Source organism: Mixophyes fleayi, chromosome 1, assembly GCF_038048845.1.
Source record: "Mixophyes fleayi isolate aMixFle1 chromosome 1, aMixFle1.hap1, whole genome shotgun sequence".
Taxonomy (NCBI): Eukaryota; Metazoa; Chordata; class Amphibia; order Anura; family Limnodynastidae; genus Mixophyes; species Mixophyes fleayi.
This window is the reverse complement of record NC_134402.1, coordinates 356,798,738-356,822,240: the sequence shown is the minus strand read 5'-3', so window position 1 is coordinate 356,822,240 and position 23,503 is coordinate 356,798,738. Positions and strand designations below refer to the sequence as shown.

Sequence of the window (23,503 nt, the reverse complement as noted above, 5' to 3'; positions counted from 1 at the left end):
CTTCAGCTTCCACGCTGCTCCCTGCTCAACTCAGCGGCGGTTCCCATACCGCTACAACGCTTCACTTCTAAGCTGATTCCGGATCTACACAACTGGGTATGCTCTACTGACTATTGACTATTGCCTATTGCTCGCATACCAGTTGTATCCATTGTTGTTTTCTGCACAGGGTACAAGTACCCATATAGACTGTGTTACTGCATTGCTACATTTAGGACATACTTTCACTCAAGCTACGATATCTCCTCACGCTACTACTTAGCTTTATTGTGCATATCTGCTGTGACCAGCTTCTCCTCACTGCAAGGCATCTTCTCCATACAGACTATTCATTGTGCCTTCCATCTCTGCCTCACAAGACATTGCTCTACTCGCGCTGTTTCCATACAGCCACAGTTTGCCTTTCAACTTCACTCTCCTGCACCTGGACAAGTCCTCATTCCTTCTCACAGCAGTGGTACAACTTGCTGCACGCAGACCACTGACTTCCCTGCTACCTACCCGCACCTGGACAAGTCCTCCTATCACAGCGGTGGTACAACTTGCTATACGCAGACCACTGACTCTCCTATTACCTACCTACACATGGACCAGACTCCTCACCATAGCGGTGGTACAACTTGCTGAACGCAGACCACCGACTACCCTGCTACCTACCTGCACCAGTACTATTCTTCCCATCACTACAGTGGTACAACTTGCTGTACGCAGACCACTGACTCCTCCTCTACCTACCATCACCTATCCACGTCCACTCCTCGTGTCTACATTATCTTCAGCCTCCAGTTTACTGCTCCAAGTCGCTGACTTTCCTCTAACCATAGCTGCAAGTCGCTGACTTCCTCAGACTATCTCTACTCTCCTGCTGTTGTGTCGCTCCAATCATTCACCTGCCTGCTTTGAGGTGCGTGCCATAACCCCGCCTCTCTAGCAGAGTTCCATCTGGTGAAACTCGGGTAAGCAACTCCTAGTGCCCGTGACAGTAAGATCAGGCCATGACAGACCCAGGATTGGAACCAACAGCTAAGGAGATGCTGCAGCATCTGATCACTCGGGTAGAACAACAGGATGTTCGGCAGCAACATCTGTTCCAGTGTTTCCAGACTCTGGCCACCCGAGGAGTTCCTCTACAAACTATTTCAGCGACTGTTGAACCTCAAGCATCATCTCTTTCCCCAGTGCCATCCCAGGTGTCTACTGCTTCCACGCTACACCTGCCTACTCCCTCAAAATATGATGGAGATCCCAAGACGTGTAGAGGTTTTTTGAATCAGTGCTCTCTCCATTTCGAGCTTCAACCTCACCATTTTGCCACTCACCGTGCCAAGATTGCCTACCTCATTTCTCTGTTTTCCGGACAGGCTCTTGCGTGGGCCTCCCCTCTGTGGGAGAGAAATGACCCCCTATTGGAGGATAGTGCACTCTTCATTTCCACGTTCCGCAAAATTTTCGATGAACCTGGCCGCATTGTCTCTGCGGCTTCCAGCATTCTCCGACTACGCCAAGGATCACACTCTGTGGCCCAGTACGTCATTCAGTTTCGGATACTCGCCTCTGAACTACAGTGGAACACCGAGGCCCTGATAGCTGCCTTCTGGCAGGGTCTGACGGATAAGATCAAAGACGCACTGACCACACAAGAGTTACCCTCCTCCTTGGACGATCTAATTTCCCTATGTCATAGGGTAGACATGAGATTCCGTGAGAGGGAGTCTGAAAGAACAAGCACCTCTAAGGGGTTCACTCGCCCATCACCTCAAGTTCGTCACCTTCCCCCTCCAGTGGAACCCATGGAGGTAGGACGTTCTAAGCTAACATCTAGAGAGAGGGATCGACGAATACAAAATAGACTCTGCATCTATTGTGCTGACCCTACTCACAGCCTGAACTCATGTCCTAAGAAGTCGGGAAATGCCAGGCCCTAACCAGTTCTGGAGAGGTAAGGTTAGGGTCCCTGGACTCCTCTCCATCTTCTATGGATTCCAAAGTGTGTGCATTTGATGTTACCATCTTCTCAGCCACCAAATCTTTTATATCTCAAGCACTTCTGGATTCCGGCGCTGCCGGCAACTTTATCTCCAGTGCTCTTGTTAACCAGTGGTCTCTACCAGTGGCCCTGTTAAAAACCGCCATAGTGGTCACCGCTATAGACGGCTCTCGCATCATTAATGGACTTATCACCCACTGTACGACTCCTTTGACCCTTCAAATTGGAGCCTTACACCGAGAGAAAATCTCTTTGCTGGTCCTTCCTGCTACTACTAGTCTCATCGTTCTTGGCCTTCCATGGCTTCAGCTTCATTCACCACAAGTTGATTGGAGTACTCCCCAAGTCACATCATGGGGCCCGGATTGTCATCATAGATGCCTAACCCGAGTGGTACCACTCAAAATCAACAGATCATCTATAACACCTGGTCCTCCGGGTCTTCCTCCACAGTATGCCCCGTTCGCTGACGTGTTCGATAAGGCGCAATCTGAACGCCTGCCACCTCATCGGGCATGGGATTGTCCCATAGATTTACTACCTGGCAAAAACCCTCCTAGGGGCCGTGTATACCCTCTCTCGCTACCAGAGACACAGGCTATGTCAGAGTATATCAAGGACAACCTTCATCGCGGATTCATTCGACCTTCCAGCTCTCACGCTGGAGCGGGCTTCTTTTTCGTGAAAAAGAAAGATGGGACCTTAAGACCCTGCATTGATTATCGGGGGCTCAATGCCATAACCGTAAAAAATCGGTACCTGATTTCTCTTATCACCGAACTCTTTGATCATATAAAAGGTGCTCGGATTTTTACCAAACTTGATCTCCGTGGCGCTTACAACCTAATCCGGATCAAGTCAGGCGACGAATGGAAGACAGCATTCAACACCAGGGATGGGCATTACGAATACCTAGTTATGCCCTTTGGACTGTGTAATGCCCCAGCTGTCTTCCAAGGATTCGTGAACGAGATCTTCCGGGACCTATTATACGTGTGCGTTGTAGTCTATCTGGACGACATTTTAATCTTCTCTCAAGATCTTGTCTCCCACCATCAACATGTGGCAGAAGTTCTCTCCAGACTGCGGAAGAACCTACTATTCTGCAAATTAGAAAAATGCTCCTTCGAATTATCCCAAATTCCATTCTTGGGATACATCATGTTCGGAGTAGGTCTGGAGATAGACCCAGACAAAGTTAATGCCGTTCTACTTTGGCCCCAGCCAACTACCCTCAGGGCTATACAACGCTTCCTGGGGTTTGCAAATTATTACAGACGTTTTATCCTGAACTTCTGATCTATTGCTTCTCCTATTGTGGCCCTGACCAAGAAGGGCGCCAATAGTAAACACTGGTCCTCCGAGGCCCTTCACGCTTTCCAAAGCCTTAAAGAAGCATTTTCTACCGCCCCTGTTCTTCGGCTGCCTGACGTAAACCTTCCCTTCTTTCTCGAGGTGGACGCCTCCAATGTCGGACTAGGAGCTATTCTCTCCCAAAGATCTGAGCAACAGAAATTCCATCCTTGTGCCTTCTACTCCCGGCGTCTTCTACCCGCGGAAAAGAACTACACCATCGGTGACAAAGAACTGTTGGCAATAAAAGTCGCATTGGAAGAGTGGAGATATCTACTGGAGGGGGCTCATTATCCGGTAAGCATCTTCACCGACCACAAAAATCTCCTCTATTTACAAACAGCCCAATGTCTAAACCCTCGACAGGCGAGGTGGTCACTTTTCTTTTCTCGCTTTGAACTCATTATAACGTTCAAACCTGCTGCAAAGAACAGGAAAGCAGATGCTTTATCCCGGGCATTTGCTCTTCCTTCTGACATCTTGGATTCTTCCGATCATCCTATACTGGATCCCAAATGTGTGACTTTGGCCACTTCGTCCACCAATGTGCTACCGTTTGGAAGAACTCTTGTTCCGCCATCTCTACGCAAGAGAATATTGTCATGGTACCATTCTTCACGCTTCTCTGGACATTCTGGTGAACGAAAGACTTTTGAGATCCTTTCCCGGAGTTATTGGTGGCCTTCTATCAGAAAGGATGTCAGAGAATTTGTGGCCACTTGTGAGATCTACTCTCAATTTAAGTCTTCCCGCAGAACACCAGCGGGATTGCTCCAACCTCTACCTATCCCTACCAAACCTTGGACCCACATAAGTATGGACTTTGTCACCGAACTTCCTCTTAGCAAGAGATGTAATACCATCTGGGTAGTGGTGGATAGATTCTCCAAGATGGTTCACTTCGTCCCTCTCACCGGATTACCATCTTCTTCTACCTTGGCTGACCATTTTATTAAAGAGATTTTTCGAATTCACGGCTGTCCGTCCGAGATTGTGTCCGATAGAGGAGTGCAGTTCGTCTCTAGATTATGGCGAGCCCTTTGTAAGAACTTGGGTATACGACTGTCTCTATCATCGTCTTACCATCCCCAATCAAACGGCCAGACTGAAAGGGTCAATCAAGATCTCGAGACCTTCATAAGAATCTTTTCCTCAGCCAATCAAGATAATTGGGTAGATTTACTCCCGTGGGCTGAGTTTGCACACAATAACATGTACCATGAGTCTTCAACAAAAACTCCTTTTTTCGTGGTTTACGGTCACCATCCGTCTCTCCCAGAGCTTCCTGCTCTCCCTCCCACCCAAGTCCCTGCGGTGGAGAGACTTTGTCAAAACTTTAAAACCATCTGGACTCAGGTGAGATCATCCCTGAGGAAAGCATCAGCCAGATACAAATTCTTCGAAGATAAAAAGAGGCGAGCCATTCCACCACTCAAGCTTGGAGACCATGTATGGCTTTCTACAAAAAACATCCGCTTGAAGGTTCCGTCCATGAAGTTTGCGCCACGCTTCATCGGACCATACAAGATCACTCAAGTCATAAATCCAGTATGCTTCAAGCTACTATTACCAAAGAACCTCCGGATCTCCAATGCCTTCCATGTCTCTCTGCTCAAACCTCTTGTTATCAATCGTTTTTCTGCTCCTCCTTCTGTACCTAAACCAGTACAGATTCATCAAGAAGAGGAGTTCGAGATCTCTCAGATCCTGGATGCTAAAAGTTCGCGAGGAACTCTCCGATTCCTCGTTCATTGGAAGGGCTTCGGTCCAGAAGAACGCTCCTGGATTCGCGCTGAGGACCTCAACGCTCCAGCCCTGCTTAAAAAATTCTACCAAATATTTCCGGGCAAACCCGGTTCTAAGTGTTCTGTGCCCACCTTTAAAAGGGGGGGTACTGTCACTCACCGGAGTGTGAGTGCCTCCACTCTGGTACATGGTTCTCCATCTTTCCCGCTCACACCTGTGTGGAACCGCGGCCGTCCGCCATCCTGTCGCACTGGGCATGCGCAGGTCCCTTTAACAACTACACCTGACCACTAATGTGATTGATGGATCAATCACCCCTCCCTACTTAAGGCACCTGCAGCCTTAGGTAGTGGCCTGATCTTGAAGTCTCACTCCCAGTGAACTTCTATAGGTGTGTGCAGTTTCCAAACTGCTTCCAGCTCTACTCCTGTGTGCAGTTTCCAAACTGCTTCCAGTTCTACTCCTGTGTGCAGTTTCCAAGCTGCTTCCAGCTCTACTCCTGTGTGCAGTTTCCAAACTGCTTCCAGCTCTACTCCTGTGTGCAGTTTCCAAACTGCTTCCAGCTCTACTCCTGTGTGCAGTTTCCAAACTGCTTCCAGCTCTACTCGTGTGTACAGTTTCCAAACTGCTTCCAGCTCTACTCCTGTGTGCAGTTTCCAAGCTGCTTCCAGCTCTACTCCTGTGTGCAGTTTCCAAACTGCTTCCAGCTCTACTCCTGTGTGCAGTTTCCAAACTGCTTCCAGCTCTACTCCTGTGTGCAGTTTCCAAGCTGCTTCCAGCTCTACTCCTGTGTGCAGTTTCCAAACTGCTTCCAGCTCTACTCCTGTGTGCAGTTTCCAAGCTGCTTCCAGCTCAACTCCTGTGTGCAGTTTCCAAACTGCTTCCAGCTCTACTCCTGTGTGCAGTTTCCAAACTGCTTCCAGCTCTACTCGTGTGTACAGTTTCCAAACTGCTTCCAGCTCTACTCGAGCTTCAGCTTCCACGCTGCTCCCTGCTCAACTCAGCGGCGGTTCCCATACCGCTACAACGCTTCACTTCTCAGCTGATTCCGGATCTACACAACTGGGTATGCTCTACTGACTATTGACTATTGCCTATTGCTCGCATACCAGTTGTATCCATTGTTGTTTGCTGCACAGGGTACAAGTACCCATATAGACTGTGTTACTGCATTGCTTCATTTAGGACAAGCTTTCACTCAAGCTACGATATCTCCTCACGCTACTACTTAGCGTTATTGTGCATATCTGCTGTGACCAGCTTGTCCTCACTGCAAGGCATCTTCTCCATACAGACTATTCATTGTGCCTTCCATCTCTGCCTCACAAGACATTGCTCTACTCGCACTGTTTCCATACAGCCACAGTTTGCCTTTCAACTTCACTCTCCTGCACCTGGACAAGTCCTCATTCCTTCTCACAGCAGTGGTACAACTTGCTGCACGCAGACCACTGACTTCCCTGCTACCTACCCGCACCTGGACAAGTCCTCCTATCACAGCGGTGGTACAACTTGCTATACGCAGACCACTGACTCTCCTATTACCTACCTACACATGGACCAGACTCCTCACCATAGCGGTGGTACAACTTGCTGAACGCAGACCACCGACTACCCTGCTACTTACCTGCACCAGTACTATTCTTCCCATCACTACAGTGGTACAACTTGCTGTACGCAGACCACTGACTCCTCCTCTACCTACCATCACCTATCCACGTCCACTCCTCGTGTCTACATTATCTTCAGCCTCCAGTTTACTGCTCCAAGTCGCTGACTTTCCTCTAACCATAGCTGCAAGTCGCTGACTTCCTCAGACTATCTCTACTCTCCTGCTGTTGTGTCGCTCCAATCATTCACCTGCCTGCTTTGAGGTGCGTGCCATAACCCCGCCTCTCTAGCAGAGTTCCATCTGGTGAAACTCGGGTAAGCAACTCCTAGTGCCCGTGACAGTGATCGTATTGTGTTTCTAACGCACAAAGTGATTTATTGTAAATAGTGTAAATAGTCAACAGTTCAATACATTATTATATTATAATACAGTACAGTACAGCCAATACCAAGAGTTAAATACATACCGCTGCTATCGCATGCATTAGCTGCACTCCCACGGGACCCAGTGAACAGTATATCTGTTTAGAATACTGTGGTCAGAGTAGACTGAGGCTAGTGGGGGTGCAGCTATGATTATATATACATTCAGTGCTACAGAGTGAACAATAGAGATGACGTGGCTTGCTTCTATAGGTCCAGACTTCGGGTGGGTCCAGGGTAAACAGGTCATAGGCTAGTTCAGACTAAGGAATCCAAAGGTGGGGGTCATCTCTCTAGGGGATGTGTTCCAGTTACAATTAGTCCATTAGCATTTTATGGTCAGTATCATATTAAAGGTTTATTCCCTAACATCAATAACTAGAGTATGCAATGTGCGATCTCTTCGCCGAATGCACCGGACAGCTGCTGATGTAAAGGGGATTAATATGATATCAGACATGACACATTTCCTTTAACCTGAACCTTAAATAACACTGAGGTGTACATATAATCATAGAATATAAACTAATATTAAACTAAATACTATCTGCTCATAAATTACTGTGTAACGGAACCAATATGAATATGAATTACATAAATAACTAAATGTTGTAATGTGAGTGTGTACGTGCGTATTTAACCGTGCGATCGCAATATGCCACGTGTAGCGTGGCATACTGAGTGTAATCGACCAATAAAACAATATCAACCAATATACTTTCGTTCATCCAATTATACGACTTCGACATGAAGTAGGGGGCACAGTGTGATGAAGGGTTGAGACTAGTGTACTGAAGTCTTACCTTGCCTGCACCAGCCTCTCTGCTCTTCCCTTGCCTGCACCAATCTATCTGTTCTTCTCTTGCCTGTGTCAGGCGCCGTCTCCACACTGACTCTAGGTGCAGGAGACTGACGACTGTCCATTTCCGACAGCGTCATCCCATTGCCTAGCAACAGGATGCTTCCTTGTTCTTTAGGTCACGCAGGGCGCACGCATGCACGGAGGACCTTGCGTCCTGTTGCCTAGCAATGGAACACTATTACTACACAAAACTTAATTTATGGACATCTATTGTTTGATTTCTTTGCATGTGTGGATTGCAAGGGTTGTTGCTGACATTTGGTGTGAATTTCAATACAATAGCCACATTAAATATATATTTACTGAAAAAAATGTTGATGTGTTCAATACTTATTTCACCCGCTGTATATCCTCTGAAATATATTAATGTTACTACTTTGTCGTTAAGCCCTCCCATATAGATAGAATAAAACAGTTTCCAAAGGACTACAGAGTACTTTAATAAACTGTCAGCTAACCATGACCCTAAATTGTATAATAACCCTGACATAGAATAAGATTACACATGATGTAGACTAATAGACATATACATGTAAGATTATGATTATTTATTTATGGAGAAAGACCCAAAGTGTTTAACTGAATAAGAAAATACATATACATACATATATATATATATATATATATATATATATATATATATATATATATATATTTATATTATATTTCTGTGTATGAATCCCCTTCGCCCATAGAACAGCCTGAACTCTTTGTGGCAAGGTGGTGCTGGAAACATTCCTTAGATATTCTGGTAATAATGTCATCACACAGTTGCAGCAGATTTTTTGGCTGCACATTCCTGCTGCAAATATGCCGTTCCACCACATCCCAATGGTGCTTTATTAGACTGAGATCTGGGAGTGAATGTATTATGCTCCGATAAAGGGATGCACATGGTCAGCAACAATACTGGGGTAGGCTGTGAAAACTTTACCCACAATATTTTACCACCACCAGCCTGGCCCGTTTATACAAGACAGGATAAATCCATATATTCATGTTTATGCCAAATTCTGACCTTAACATCTGCACGTCGCAGAAGAAATTTGTCAGACCAGGTAACGTTTTTCCAGTCTTCAACTGCCCATTAGTGGTGGGCCTGTCCCCACTGTAGCCTCAGTTTCCTCTTCTTAGCTGGCAGGGGTGGAACCCAGAGTGGTCTTCTGCTGCTGTAGCCCATCTACTTCACAATTCAACATGATCTTCTGGATATCACAGTTGTAACACGTGGTTGTTAGAGTTACTGTTGACTTTCTGTCAGCTTGAATTAGTCTGGTCATACTCATCTGACCTCTCTCAGTAACAAGGCGGTTTCACCCACAGAACCGCTGCTTTACTGGATGTGTTTTTGGATTTTGTTTTGCGCACCATTTTCTGGAAACTCTGAAACTGTGCATGAAAAGCCCAGAAGATACTATCTGAGATACTCAAAATGAGCAGGTGTATACGCATAACTAATAAATGGCCACACAAAGCAGGCTTTATCTCACTATACCAAGCCTCAGATAAAACCTGTACAATACTTTCAGCCGTGTGTGTGATAAATTGTGGTTGGTCCTATAGTCAAGCTCTCTAGAACTTAGAAGGCATCTGATATAATATTGTGCATGTACACTGCAATAGCTCACAAAATAGGTCATTTAATAATACTTTGGTTATATACCTGTACAACTCAACCGTCCACTCAATGCACATCAAGGTGCAATGTTGCTCAGGAGCAGCCTCTGCAAAGTAATAATTCATCACAATGTGTGGAGAGGTGGAAAGTCTTTAGGAGGTACACTGTGCAAAATCCAACCACTTATTCCTTTAGATCCATCTCCTTCAAGTAGATAAACTTTTTTATTTTTGGACATAATTACTGCTCAGTTTAGCCTGATTTACGGCTTAAATAAATCAAGCCATGGAGGGGAGGACATTGGAGCCATTTTCAGTATGTGTCACTTTTATGTATGTGAGGTTTATTTAATTGTTTGGAGCAAGCTCAAAACTGCACTTCTCAACCCTAGATCGGGTCTCATCCTATATTTTTAATAGAAAATGTTTGGTGGAGAAGTGCCTATGGAAGTTTACTCCACATTATGTTATATACCGGTGCGGTGCAACATGGACGGCTGCTCAGGGGAGCAAGGCCGGGTAGGGAACCACCGCTGCCCTGCAATTTGCCCCAGATATATAAGAACGGTGGCACCATCCATATGCAGATTCCATCCATTGTAGAGGCGCTTTATTTTACTTTTACCTCCCTCCAGCTTCCTAAAGCACTAAGGATGTGTTGTAACAGTGGAGCAACACTATTAGTGGCTATATCTAACTGGTCAGTACTGCGGAGTTCCCACATCTTACAAACAATGGTGACGATGATGAGGGGAGGTGCGTTGCATCGGGGTCCAAGGAGATAATAGGGCCCACTGCACGGGGAACTAGCAAGCTGTGAGTCCCGGTTCCCTCCTCCCTGTTTCCCTGCATCGGGGCTCACAGCTCGCTAGGTCCACCTCTGGGCTTCCAGGTAAGTTAGGTAAGTACTGCAGGGTTGTTGGGAGGAGAAAGTTTAGGATTTGAGAATGTATGATTAGAAACAATGTGATCAAACAACTTACACTGTGTAATGCATTAGGCCAGCAGCTGAGGGGAGACAAGGACAGTCTTAAGGAGTAAAAGAGCATAGAGAAATGTACTAAAATTTGGTTTTCTCAAGCCACAGGTTTCCATGTGCTTTGATGGGCGATTTGTAAACTGTGCAATTCACTACTAGCCAAACCGCACTTCATAGAGCATGAATGAAAATCGCTCAATCTAAAATCACAATCCTGCTTTTTTTTTTCCAACTGGGAGTCATATAGATCAGACAACATAATAAGCAGCATCGTTTATTAGTTCAAATAAAAGATGGAGGTCTGACAGGCATGTTAGCTGAAAGCACATGGTGTTTGAGCTATCTTGCTTAGCACAACTAAAAAAAAATTTTTTTTTCTAAAATCCTAGCCTAATTAGCATGGGGCCCGAAAAAAAATATACAATTGTGAAGATATTCTCTTTAATAATACAGCTTGTCTTTGATTCTGTATATTTACTGAGGTTTACATGCATACACTTATATGAGAAGTGTATAGACTTAAATATTTTAGTTGGTATGATTAGTAATTATTAAACTCTCTACGATGTTGTCTTGTAGGAGTAATAACATTCTGATTCTTCTAAACTGGAGCCTTTCATCAGCTTCGAGTTTTATGAGCAGCAGGTTGTTTGTTCCTCTGCGGTATCCGTACTTGTAGTCCTCTGTATCCGTGTTGTAGTGTTTGCTGCATGACTGGCAGAGATGTCGGAGGCTGGGGGTCCATCAGCTGTCACCATGCGCGATGTACAGCAGCTCATCGCCAAGAAAGACGAGATCGAGGCGCAGATAAAGGCTTACTATGAAGTTTTGGAAGATGTAAGTGAACTGGAAAGAGCGGACTAGTTATTTAATGCAAATTACCCTGTACCTGGTACTAGCCAGTCATTCTGTGCATTTGGGCTGGTTTTACGTCAACAGGCCGAATCCACAACAATAAATGTAAATATGATTGCAAGTCTTGTACTTTAATATTAAACGTCTAAATTACTCTAGAGTAAAAAATGTATAATGAGCAAGAAGTTAGGGGAAACAATCTAAATATTGGAGTAATTTTCTAGGCGTGTACCCTTAATTAGGCTTGTATATTAATGCACATTATAATTGTGGTGTGTGTGTGTGTGTGTATGCGTGCTGTCGTCTTTAGATTCATTAATCGTTAGGTTTTTAGCTGGACTTTTTTTTTTTAAGTTAAATACACTTTCATCTTATAGAATTCTGAAATGAACTGTGTGCTGTGTGATTGCAAAGCACGTAAGTGCTTTGGGTGTGTTTTTATTAATGTAGCTTTTGTATATATTTGTACAGATTCTATATCTAGGACACGTTTTTATTTTGAAATGTCCACTTTTGCAGAGATCACCCAAAAGCAAAGCCAAACATTCAGTAATTGGCAGCTCTAGTTTGCATGATTTTCAAAGCTGTTGTGACAGTAGTGCAGTATAGTTCACTATAAGATCCTAGCAGGTGCCCTGGTAAATGGTATAGAATGGTTTGTGTGGAACAGAGAACATTAAAATGCATCATTCTAACTATATAATGTCCTTTGGGGATTCTGTTTGAAAAATTTAGAGCAAGCTCTGTGTGAAATGTCATATGCTGTATAATTAAGTCATGTAGTGATGTTTTATTTTACAGCAGAAGAATATTGGAATGGATGGACCCCTGGTCGACGCAGAAGGCTACCCAAGGGCAGACGTAGACCTCTATCAAGTGCGGACTGCACGGCACAACATTGTCTGTAAGTTTGTTGTTTTTTTTTATTTGAAACCCTTTTTAATTGTTAAAACAATTTATTTAATTCAACCAAGTCCTGAATAAATATTTAGAGTACCTTTTGATATGAGGAACCTAACACTGTTTTTTTTTATTTTCCAATTGTAGGACTTTATCTAGGTTCTATGAAGCATTTTCGCAGAGCGTACCATTTACTTTACAACCCTTGTTTAATTTATGTTTTACAATCCACTTATCGCTTCTTAATGTCGTTATGTCAGTTTTATTAAGTGTGATAAAATCACAATACAGTGGATTTATTTTAGATTTAAAAATAGGCTACTTGCAGGGAGAATCTGACATTATTGATCAGATATTCTCAGAAGCATTTGTATGGAAAGAGGTCTAATGAGGACTTGAGGGCAAGGTGGGCCTCATTGGAACTTAGGAGATAATTCTAAAAGCACAGTGGTCTAGGTGAAGCCTGAATGGAGGAGCTCTCTTAAATCATTGGTACCGGAGGCAAAATCTGACCATGTTATGGGTAATATTTTCATTTTAGACACTTGTTGGAGGGACCACTTGTCAATTAGTAAAAAAAATCAAGTTGTCTCTCTAGCGGATGCATTCTATTCCAAGCATCATAAAAGTCGTATTCTACAATCTGAATCTAGAGGAAGGGTAAATTCACCTCCTTGTTTAAATAAATATAAGAACCTGGTCTGAACTTCCTAATGTCTGCAAATAATTCTCAAAATTAATGGTAATTGTCTTGAATTTGGATTATATAATGAGACTAATTTGGTGAGGTGGTCTTCCAACATTCCTACCAGGGTTACACAGATACAATTTTTATCTGTGTACCTGTGAGGGTGTAAATGGGCATCTAGCATTAAACAGTAGGGCAACTCCTTTACGCTTGGATGTGCCGTTAGACATAAAGTACTGTGTGTTTATTATACATTTTCGGTGGAGCCACTTTATTCTGGAGTAAAGACTTTAGTAGCAATCTGCATTGGTTTGGGGAATTAAGTCCCTGGGTATTAATAGATTAGAGAACAGGTATTACACTGTCCTGGAAGGGGGTATTTCAAGCCATATTAAACATGTTAAAGCTGCTGTTTTGACTTTAGACAGAGTATGGGATCTCCCGGCTGAATCACTATGTAATCTTCTTGTGCAACAACCAGTACATTGGAGTAAGCACCTTCCAAATATATCTATCTATCTATCTATCCTGAAAGCAGTAGGATCAACAGTGAAAGGGATAACTAGGGAAAACTAAGATAGACCTTGTAGGAGGATCTAGCTGGGTTAGGTGAGAGAGTGGGTGGGGAGAGAACCTGCTTGCATATAACCGCTACATTTTAACATTAACCGCTATGTATTGATTCAGGCAAAATATAATACACATTCAGTGCAAATATACATTTCTGAAAATAACACGTCTAACAGGTGTAACTCCCTACTCTTGAGTAGTGGAGACCAATCTCCATAGTAAACCATGGTGAAGGCCATTGATCCCAAAGTTCTTGCATTTTGGGAACACCCATCACATCCATGACAAGTTCAATGCCTGGTGCAGAACCCAAACTTTCCTCGGTCATTCAGTAAAGTTTTCACACAAGACTTGTTAGAGGATCAGCGCACTCCCAGCGTTGGTCCAGTCAGCCTCAAAAGGTGAAGGTGTGTGGCTAGGTCCTGTGTCCTGGTTCTGTAGGACTTTCAGGCATACTTCTGGTGTGGTGAAGGTTTGTGGCTAGGTCCTGTGTCCTGGTTCTGTAGGACTTTCAGGCATACTTCTGGTGTGGTGAAGGTGTGTGGCTAGGTCCTGTGTCCTGGTTCTGTAGGACTTTCAGGCATACTTCTGGTGTGGTGAAGGTGAAAGTTGGATTCATTCTGCTGCACCATTAGTTTTACTGGAAGAGATGGGGTGATATAATGGTCACTTTGCCAGGGTTGAAGGGGACAGGTTAGGGAATGTTTATATATCTCTTAAAAGATTATTTAGTTCTGAGGCCTGTATTGTCGCCTTAAGGATCCGACCTTTGATATAGAGGATATCACAATTGTCTGTGAGGTGTTTGGGTCTGTGTATTATATCGATGGTAAGGTTGTGATCTGATGCATGAGGCAGGCTTCTTAAAAGTTGTGGTGTGTACTTCCAATTCAGAGTTTGGCACAAATTTCAAAACGCAAACCTGAAATTGTTGTGACAGAATCTTCATGATGAAATCTTCAAGGTCCGTCAATTTTACAATTTATATATGACACCTCTTATTCTAATGACTCATAAGCAGCAGTCAAATCATTATGTAATAACATACATTTCTCCATCGTGGTTTCTATAGGTTCAGTGCAATCACTCAATTCAGCAATTGTGTCTGGATATCCGTTACTATATCTGCTTTCAGGGCAGTCAACACGGTTTGCATTGCTCTTACTATGAACGTACCATCCAGGTCAGGAGGATCTGGCTGGGGATTTATCTTGCACTGGAGTTCTACTGGGCTGCTATAGTGGGAGGTTCGAGCCTTCCCTTAGTGTGGTCTGAAGTATTGTACCAATGGAGCTGACTCTCTTGTTTTTGGTTTCTTTGGACTCATGACGGTATGTTTGTCATTTAGCCTCTGGAATTTTTTTATTTGTTGTTGTAAGGTTTGTATACAGGGTTATATACGCTGTTTTGAGCAGTGGATATTGTAATGCTCCGCTAACCGGCAGCCATCTCCAGGCAGTGCTAGGCTCCGCCCTCATAGCACATATTCTTAATGGCGCTGAGGCTAGGACCGGGCATCTAGTTGTAGAATTTTCAATAGGTAATGCTTTGCTTTTTGCTTGAAAAATTCCATTTTAGTTTGTATTCAAGAAATTCACAAAACAAAATAGACTAAAAAAAAAAATTGCCATTAAATTCTGAACCTGTGCTGAAAATTCTGCAAATCAAAACACACGGACAAAACTGAATTATATTTGCCTTAAAATGAAAAGGATGTAGCGCGACGAGATGGTGCCTCGCCATATTAATTTGAGCAGTCTGCATATTCATGCTGGCAGCTCATTTTAGTTGTATGTCATTTTTACGTATAGAATTTTTATTATAATTATGCTAAAATACAAGTTGTCTCGGATAGAGGAGCTGCTAATTCATTCACAGATCTATAAGTAAACGTTCCTATAGCTTTACAGATTTGGAGATGTGTTACAATGTGTTATTGTTTCTCTTGTGCTATTGTTATCAGTGACAATGTGTTATTGTTGCTCTTGTGCTATTGTTATCTGTTCTCAGCCATTATCTGCCAAAGGTACCTGATTGTGTCCATCATGGGGTAACCACAGGAAGCCCTCTCCACTTACAGTCACAACTTTATCTCAGATATCTTCCTAAAATGTTTATGTATACATCTGTACATGTTATTAGTAGCTCTATTTTATAATGTAATCTGCTGATCCTATGTTTCTAGGTCTACAGAATGATCATAAAACCATCATGAAAGACATTGAAGAGGCCTTGTACAGCCTACATGCACGGGACAAAGAGAAGCGGCAGAAAGATGAGGCAGAGGCCCAGGTAGAAGCGCTCCAACGCAGCCACGTGCTACCTGTGGCTTTTGCTAGAGTTGATACAGTAACTTCTGGATCTCCAGCTAGTATGTCAGTAAGTGGCTTCTATAGTCATTGTGAAGACTTTTGCCCACATTCTTTCCTCACTGATAAAGTTGTTTTGAATGTATCTTACCCATGAAGACATACTCTGTGGATATATACTAGTTTGTCTGATAACTTGATTTAGATAATCTATGAATGGTTTTCTGAAGCTGCCCATTCAGACATCCATAATTATGTTAGTAACCTCTTAGCTTGAAATAGCATTTCCTGTATCGCTAATTTGGTATAATATCATTCAGATATTTGCTTTCATAGTCTTACTTGCCCTAGATAACTAAAAGCTTGTTCATGTTTGGCTGCTATAGTTTAATGCATTTTTGCACATAATTGCAATATTATTAAATAAACCTCCAATGTGCGAATTTTGGAAAAGAAAGAATTGAAGTGGTTGGACACAAAAGCCAGAACACGCGAACAATGGTTTAAGTAATAAGACGCGCTATAAACAGACTTACTGTAGATTAAATATAGTTTTCATTGGTTAATTTTAAACCTGATTTAATGATGCTGGCTGCCGTGGCATAGAAAATGATGTATAGCTCTAATAGTAACCCATTTCAAAAGTGTTGTTTTGTGTGTGAAGATGGAAGTGTAAATACAGTAAAAATGACAACACAGGTACGCGACTTTTTAGCTGAAAATGTTATTTACAGAGTTCAGAAAACCAGAAAGAAAAACTGTTAAATAACAGCTGCTGTGTGATCATGTCATACACAGACCTGATCACTTATAGCTGCTGCATGGAGTACTGCTAACCCATTTCATGAGGAGAGAAATACCAGAGAAGTGATGGGAACACAGGTGGAATTTGTTTTCTATGTAATTTACTAGACACATTGCTCATAATGAGAGAAAATCACATTATCTGGAAAACACCAAATCACAAGCATTCCAGATAAGAGTCTATACCTGTGTGTATATTTCATGGAGTTAGTAGTATGTAACTCCTCAATAGACTGAAACACATAGCTATTTACGCCATTAAGGCATTGTATTTGGATTATAATAATTTTGCTGAACCAGTTATTAAAAAACAAAAAACCTACTAACTGAATACTGTAATATGCATTTTAAGGATTTTACAAGTTAATTTCCAAGGAATTTGGTGACCATATAAAGCGTGGATCATTGTCTTAAACTTCCTGCGTCTGTTTGGGTGTCAAACCAACTTTAACACTATATGCACCATCTAGAAAAATGATAGTGATTCCAAAAGTGAACAAGAAACGGTCAATTAGGATTTTGTATTTCCCAAAATGTCCTTAAACATTGCATATATTATCCATGTGTCTTGTGGGTATGTCTGGTTCATAGCTTATACAGAGCGTTGAAGGAACTGACAGAGTGTATCGTTATAGAATATATTTGCTAAATAGTCTTGTATGGACATGTGCACCTTAGTAGTCTCTAAGTCACTGCACTATTGTCTGCCCCAATAAGGACACTTTTAATTAAAAGTCACAGCGCTGGGGTCATGAGTTCAATTCCCGATCATTGCCTTATCTGTGCGGAGTTTGTATGTTCTCCTTGTGTTTGCGTGGGTTTCCTCCGGGTGCTCCGGTTTCCTCCCACACTCCAAAAACATACTAGTAGGTTAATTGTCTGCTATCAATATTGACCCTAGTCTGTCTGTGTGTGTGTGTGTGTATGTTAGGGAATTTAGACTGTAAGCTCCAATGGGGCAGGGACTGATGTGAATGAATTCTCTGTACAGCGCTGCGGAATCATTGGCGCTATATAAATAAATGGTGATGATGATGAATGTACTTGTCTGTCAAGGGTGCACATAAAAAGCTTCTTAGACACTGTAATGATAGAGTAATGATGGATTGGCTCAGACCCCTCTAATTGATCTCATCTGTACTTAGTTGAAGGGAGTGCGACTAATGCATAATTGCCCTGACTGTTTTGTTCCTTCTTTAAGGCAGGTTTCCAGCCCTGTAAATGTAAGTTAGGTAAAGACCAGTGCCAATAAGGCAGGGGCACCTTATTTGGTCAGGGCTGTAGGTTAAAAGACATTATAGAGCATCATAACTTTACCAACGCAAGGGCCAAGTCTTCAGCTCTACGACCCCTGCAGTGTTTATTACAACTGTAAAGTGGTTACTCCTCCTCTCTCCTCAGCGTTGGCACATACAAGCCATAGCATGCTGCGGGGAAAGCAGAGGAAGGTGTAATTCTTCAGTGTGTAGGATGAGCTCTGGTAATGGGGCAGCCATTTTGTCCTTCTTGTTGCAGAATTAATTATAGCCAGAGATGCAGAGGTAACAGAAATTAATGTTCAGTTGGAGTAAAATTATATATGAATCCCACAGAACAGGGCTTTCCAAAACCAAGGCTTGTTTGTGAACCCTATAATCCCAGACAATCTCCACAAATATAATGGTATTTTGCCAGCAAGCATCAGGAGCACTGGACAGTTGGAGTCACAAATCATACTAAAAACAGAAGACAAGATTGACGGAGGAGATGCAGGTATGAGACAAAAGTAGAGCGGGCTCAGCTTGGTGGAGCTTACAGTCCACCAGTTGGTTGTAACTTATATACTGCCCTCTTCATGTAAATATTCGGAAAGCCCTGCTATAGCATGTACGCTCTTATGAGCGTTGGCTTGTAAGAATCTCGTTTTTGTTGGTCCTTGTTAAGACAATATACGTAGAGCTGATGAAACTCCTACAACTGTTTAGCAAGGTCTTCACCCTTAGCAGCGCGATATACTCTTGAATAATCTGTTGCCCCCAGGATTTGACTCGTAGTTGTAGTAGGGGTTTATTCTCTCTGGGTATTGCAGGGTTAAAGATCAACATTGTTGGAGACAATAGAAAAAAACAGAACAGATAACTGATGGGACTGTGTCTTTAGAGGTGAGAGAAAAGTCCAATAAACTATCCAAAGTCAGTGGTAGGCAGAGGGGAGAAGCAAGGTCCACTTCAAAGTCTGAGGCACATACTGGTTCAGAACCAGCACAGGTGTAAGGGAAAGGAAGCCTAATAAAGCCTGAAGAGCCAATGAGGTGATCACACAACCCACCTAAGGATCGTGCCTCTTATCCTGTGAATCAGCAACATGTGAATAGGCTCTGGCCTGTTTTTAGAGTCCAGAGGTTATATTTACTAAACTGCAGGTTTGAAAAAAGTGAAGATGTTGCTTTTAGTAACCAATCAGATTCTAGTTATCATTTATTTAGTACATTCTACAAAATGACAGCTAGAATCTAATTGGTTGCTACAGGCAACATCTCCACTTTTTCAAACCTGCAGTTTAGTAAATATACCCCCAGGAGAGGAGCATAAACATACACTTCAGCGACACTGGCTGCAGTCGCATAGGTAGAAGAACGCCAGCACCTGACATAGCATGGCGGCCGATGCTGTTCATGACAGTCCCGAGGGATAATCCTGAGGTGTGTTGTATGGTAATGTTAGATGTTTGTCTGTGGTGTGTGAGAATTTAGCAATTCTGTACATGGGACAGCAGGAACATTTGAGATCATACTGCTGTTAGGAGATATTCAATTCTCTTTTAGTAATATGAGCAAGTGGTAAAAACCAGAATAAAGTGGTTTTCTGTAAAGAGACATTTCACCATCTGGTCTTTATTGAAACTATTTATTCCACATGACATCTGCTGTAGGACGGGAAGTAGCCCTTTCTTCTGTAGTCACGGCTCACACCAGCACTATTGCACTTTCAATTTACCTTCATTGTTGGATGTTGAAACTGTACATTAAACCATTAGCAACAGGTAAAACAAGTAATTCTTCTTGAACAAATGCCAACCACAGTTTCTTCACACAGTAATTACAACTATATGGAAAATTATTCATTTGTCTAACATAATTAGAAGGGTAAATAGAATTAGTCATAATAGGCAATGTAGCTGAAAATGCCACCGGCAGGTGACCCAGCAAATTCCACTGAGCTGTAGCAACCAATAAGCAAGTAGCTTTTCTCTGTGTATTACAAATTGAACTGAAAGCAAATGTGTTGATTGGTTGTTATGGCTTAGTGTGAATTTTACACTTGAATGCAGTGTTAGTAAATGAACCCTAAAGAAGGTAATTATTCACATGATAGATACAGTATATAAGATAGGTGTTTAGTTGTGATTCCCTAAACTACAAATCGGACATGTAGAATATGCAGCCATTCTTGCTCAACCTAGAGGAGGTCCTAACCATGGAAGATGTAATACGTGGGAACTAATATCTGCTTTCAAATTGTTTCCACATTTTCCCAATTTTTGCTTGGTTGGTAGCAGACCTCTCTTCCAAATAAGGAAATCTGCTTTACAAGATACATCTGCTTTTCTTTAGGATTAAAGAGAGCACAGTTTAACAATGTTGCTGCTGTTCAGACTTTCAGTGATAATAAGCCACCACCTACACATTACAAAGTTACTGAATGATCACATATAATGTACATACATGTAATGTCACCCTTACCAGTTCTATTGGCATCACTGCCTCATATTTGCAGTAGTGGCATGGTGACAGACACACCATCAAAGATTGAGGGCCTGTTAGTGCTCTGCTGTTCTTCTTATCTGCAGATCAGTGTCTCATCGCATTATTTTTGCTATTTTCTTACTTAGGGACTGCAGGTTGGTGATGAAATTGCGAAATTTGGATCAGTAAATATAAACAACTTTCAAACACTACAGAATATCGCCAATGTAGTGCAGCACAGTGAGGGGGTAAGTGTGCTTGTCATGGTTTTTAGCTAATTTAAAGCCGCGCCCCCCCCCCCCTTTTTTTTTTTGTTTTTTTTAATAGCAAGTTTTGTACCTGTTTAACATTAAGCTGACCGATGTTCTAGAATGTGCTCCTAAAATTCTTCTTGTCGAAAAATCTCTCTCTGGTGGGCAATTGATATGGCTGCCACAGCAAGAAAGAGTCTCTCAGCTGGAATGCATCTGCTTCTCAGCACTCAAGCTCGTTCCCATGGAGCCCTCCCTCCTTTTTCAAGATGGCATGATCATTTTTTCATGAGACTGCAGCATAGATTAAACTCAAAATAACTGAATTTAATTATTAATAATAATAATAATTTATATAGTGCCTTGCTCCCAATTGGACTCAAACACTTTACATTGTTGCAGAGGATGAGGCAGCCATCTTTGGTGCACTCAGTGGCTATTCTGTGGCATCATTCATATCCGTTCCTGCCCCATTGGAGCTTACTGTCTAAATTCCCTACACACAGTAGGGTCCATTTTTGTTAGGAGCCATTTAACCTACCTGTGTTTTATGTGAGGAAACCAGAGGGAGATTCACATTTATTTGATGTACCTCCCAAAATCCATCATTTTATTCATTTATTTATTTCTGCTGCTAATTTTAATTGTCTTTTCAGAGACCATTAAGTGTGACAGTTATTCGAGATGGAAAGTCTGTTAATTTGGGACTTACACCACAGCGATGGAATGGAAAAGGACTCTTGGGGTAGGTTGAAAGGGAAACGTTTATCATTTTGTCAAAGATGTCCTCAAGAAATATATGCCATTCTCTTTTTAAATGCTAGCCCCTTAATAATAAGACACGTGTTTAAGTGAAAATGATTCAGAATATTATGCATGCTTTGAATTTAATGGGTGTTTTATACTACTTATGCCATTTTTTATTTAATTGGGGCATTTGGGAAATAATAGAACATTGTTATCAAATGTGAATAGATTCAAAAGATAAATATTACCATATATAATATATTGTTTCTAGATTGTAATATATGTCCATAGAATATCTCATCTGTTCCATCCACTGTCAATACATGGAAGTGATGATGTATACCTGCATTTCATGCAGGTATACATCATCACTTCCATGTATTGACAGTGGATGGAACTGCAGTGATGTCTTTGAAACATGACATAAGAACTTGCTTAGTGTGCGATACAAAACCCCCCAAAATGAACTGCTGTAATTACCTTTTTATCATGTCGTCGAAGCAGAATGTCCTCTTCATTTGCCCCTTAATCTGTCTTTCATTTGCACACCTGAGCCTCAGTAAAAACCACTAGTAAGGAAATTCCTTAAATAAACAGAAATAATAAATATGTAATCCTTTCAGGGACAAATGGCAAGTATGACCTGAGTAGCTTTATATACTATAAAATTAGAAAATGTCTTTTTTTTTTTTTTCCATGTTAATGGAATCATAATGGTTTGTTTGTCCTTCTTTCCACAGGTGCAACATCATTCCAATAAAAAGATAAAACTGCCAAACTTCGCTTTTTCTATGACTTCTTCTTACCGAGTTTTACCAGTTGCAGAGTTTTGTTGAATCTTTACAGTTTTGGACACTGAACTGATTTTGAGAGGACATTGGTGTGCTTTGGGACCTTGACTGACTTAGCTGTGTTTATTTAGAGGTTTTCTGCGCTAATTGAAATTGTTTTTATAGTTTGCTAATTTGTTTATATTTTACGGTATATCTGTCGCCTACAAACTGTCGGCAGCCATTTTGTTTGCTGAAAAAAATATTAATTTCAGCCCATCAGTTCACTAGAAACCAGTGCAATAACTCAGACATAAAGCACATTTTGCCTCATTTGGTGTCACTGGATCATGGTGAATTGACATGCAGTATTCTCATAAATAATTGTTTTACTGCACACAAAATGGCTGCTTCCACAGTATGTAGATGACAGGGGCACTTCAAGAAGGAATTTATAAAAAGTTTAAGTTTAAACCAAACAAGCTCTTGCTGTTTGATGGATTTGTAGCATTCGTTACTGTTGCTGGGCCATACTTATTGCTTGGAGAGTAAAAATAAATATTTTTTGGGAAAATAAAAAACAAGAAACACATTGAAGTGTCCTTTTGATCATTTTCAGTCTGACTCTATTCACTTCTCATTTACAAGTATGTCAGAATAGTAATCTTAAGAGCAAAAAAGGGCAAATGCTGGTAGAAGCACACGTAAGCATGGAACAACAAATATGTAAAATGCATAAACAATAAAATCTTTAAAATACTAAATTTAAGAACAGTGAACCTCACATGGCTACAAAATTAGAAGTGCTTGGACCTTGTTTATTGTCAGGTTATGTTGTTTTATCATCATCCCTCTACTAGCTGAAAATGTCCAGTTAATCTGTGTATAATACCGAATACATAGGCAAACCGAGGGGGAGTTTCCAAGTGCCTGGAAACACCCTCCCAGCCTGGGACACTGTATAATTGAGGTGGCTGGAACTTGCCCCTGCTTCACACGGCTCTGCTCGAAAACAGAGCAGCATGCACCTAACAGTAGTGCATGCAGCATTGCCCATGTATATTATGGGGATAGGGAGAGTTGGATAGCAGCCAACCAAGCATTCTCTAAAATTATAGCCACGCCCACTGGCAGCATGGTGTGGAAACTCCCCTCTGCAAATCCTGCGTTTGCCCCTGCAATATGGTGGTTTCACCTGAAGAAAATGCAGATATGGAGAAGAAACTTTAAAGTTTAAGAGACTCTATATATTTTACTCAACATTTTTAGAAAAATATTGTTTGACATATTTTTAGACATCGTATTAT

General features: G+C 41.9%; 1 protein-coding gene across 1 annotated transcript; it reads left to right on the top strand.

Annotated features, from left to right (window-relative positions):
• The first annotated feature begins 11,159 nt into the window (after positions 1 to 11,159).
• Positions 11,160 to 22,793, top strand: PSMD9 (proteasome 26S subunit, non-ATPase 9). Its single transcript, XM_075178006.1, has 6 exons — positions 11,160 to 11,415; positions 12,235 to 12,337; positions 15,777 to 15,970; positions 20,575 to 20,676; positions 21,336 to 21,424; positions 22,167 to 22,793. The coding sequence occupies exons 1-6, from the start codon at positions 11,302 to 11,304 to the stop codon at positions 22,192 to 22,194; spliced, it is 630 nt and encodes a 209-aa protein (XP_075034107.1). The 5' UTR covers positions 11,160 to 11,301; the 3' UTR covers positions 22,195 to 22,793.
• The last annotated feature ends 710 nt before the right edge of the window (positions 22,794 to 23,503 follow it).

Excerpts from the sequence above, each read along its gene's own strand:
- PSMD9 (XM_075178006.1), top strand. The coding sequence starts at position 11,302 with ATGTCGGAGGCTGGGGGTCCATCAGCTGTCACCATGCGCGATGTACAG. Across the intron at positions 12,338-15,776 it reads TGCACGGCACAACATTGTCT|GTCTACAGAATGATCATAAA; the intron begins GTAAGTTTGTTG and ends CTATGTTTCTAG. Across the intron at positions 15,971-20,574 it reads GATCTCCAGCTAGTATGTCA|GGACTGCAGGTTGGTGATGA; the intron begins GTAAGTGGCTTC and ends TTTCTTACTTAG.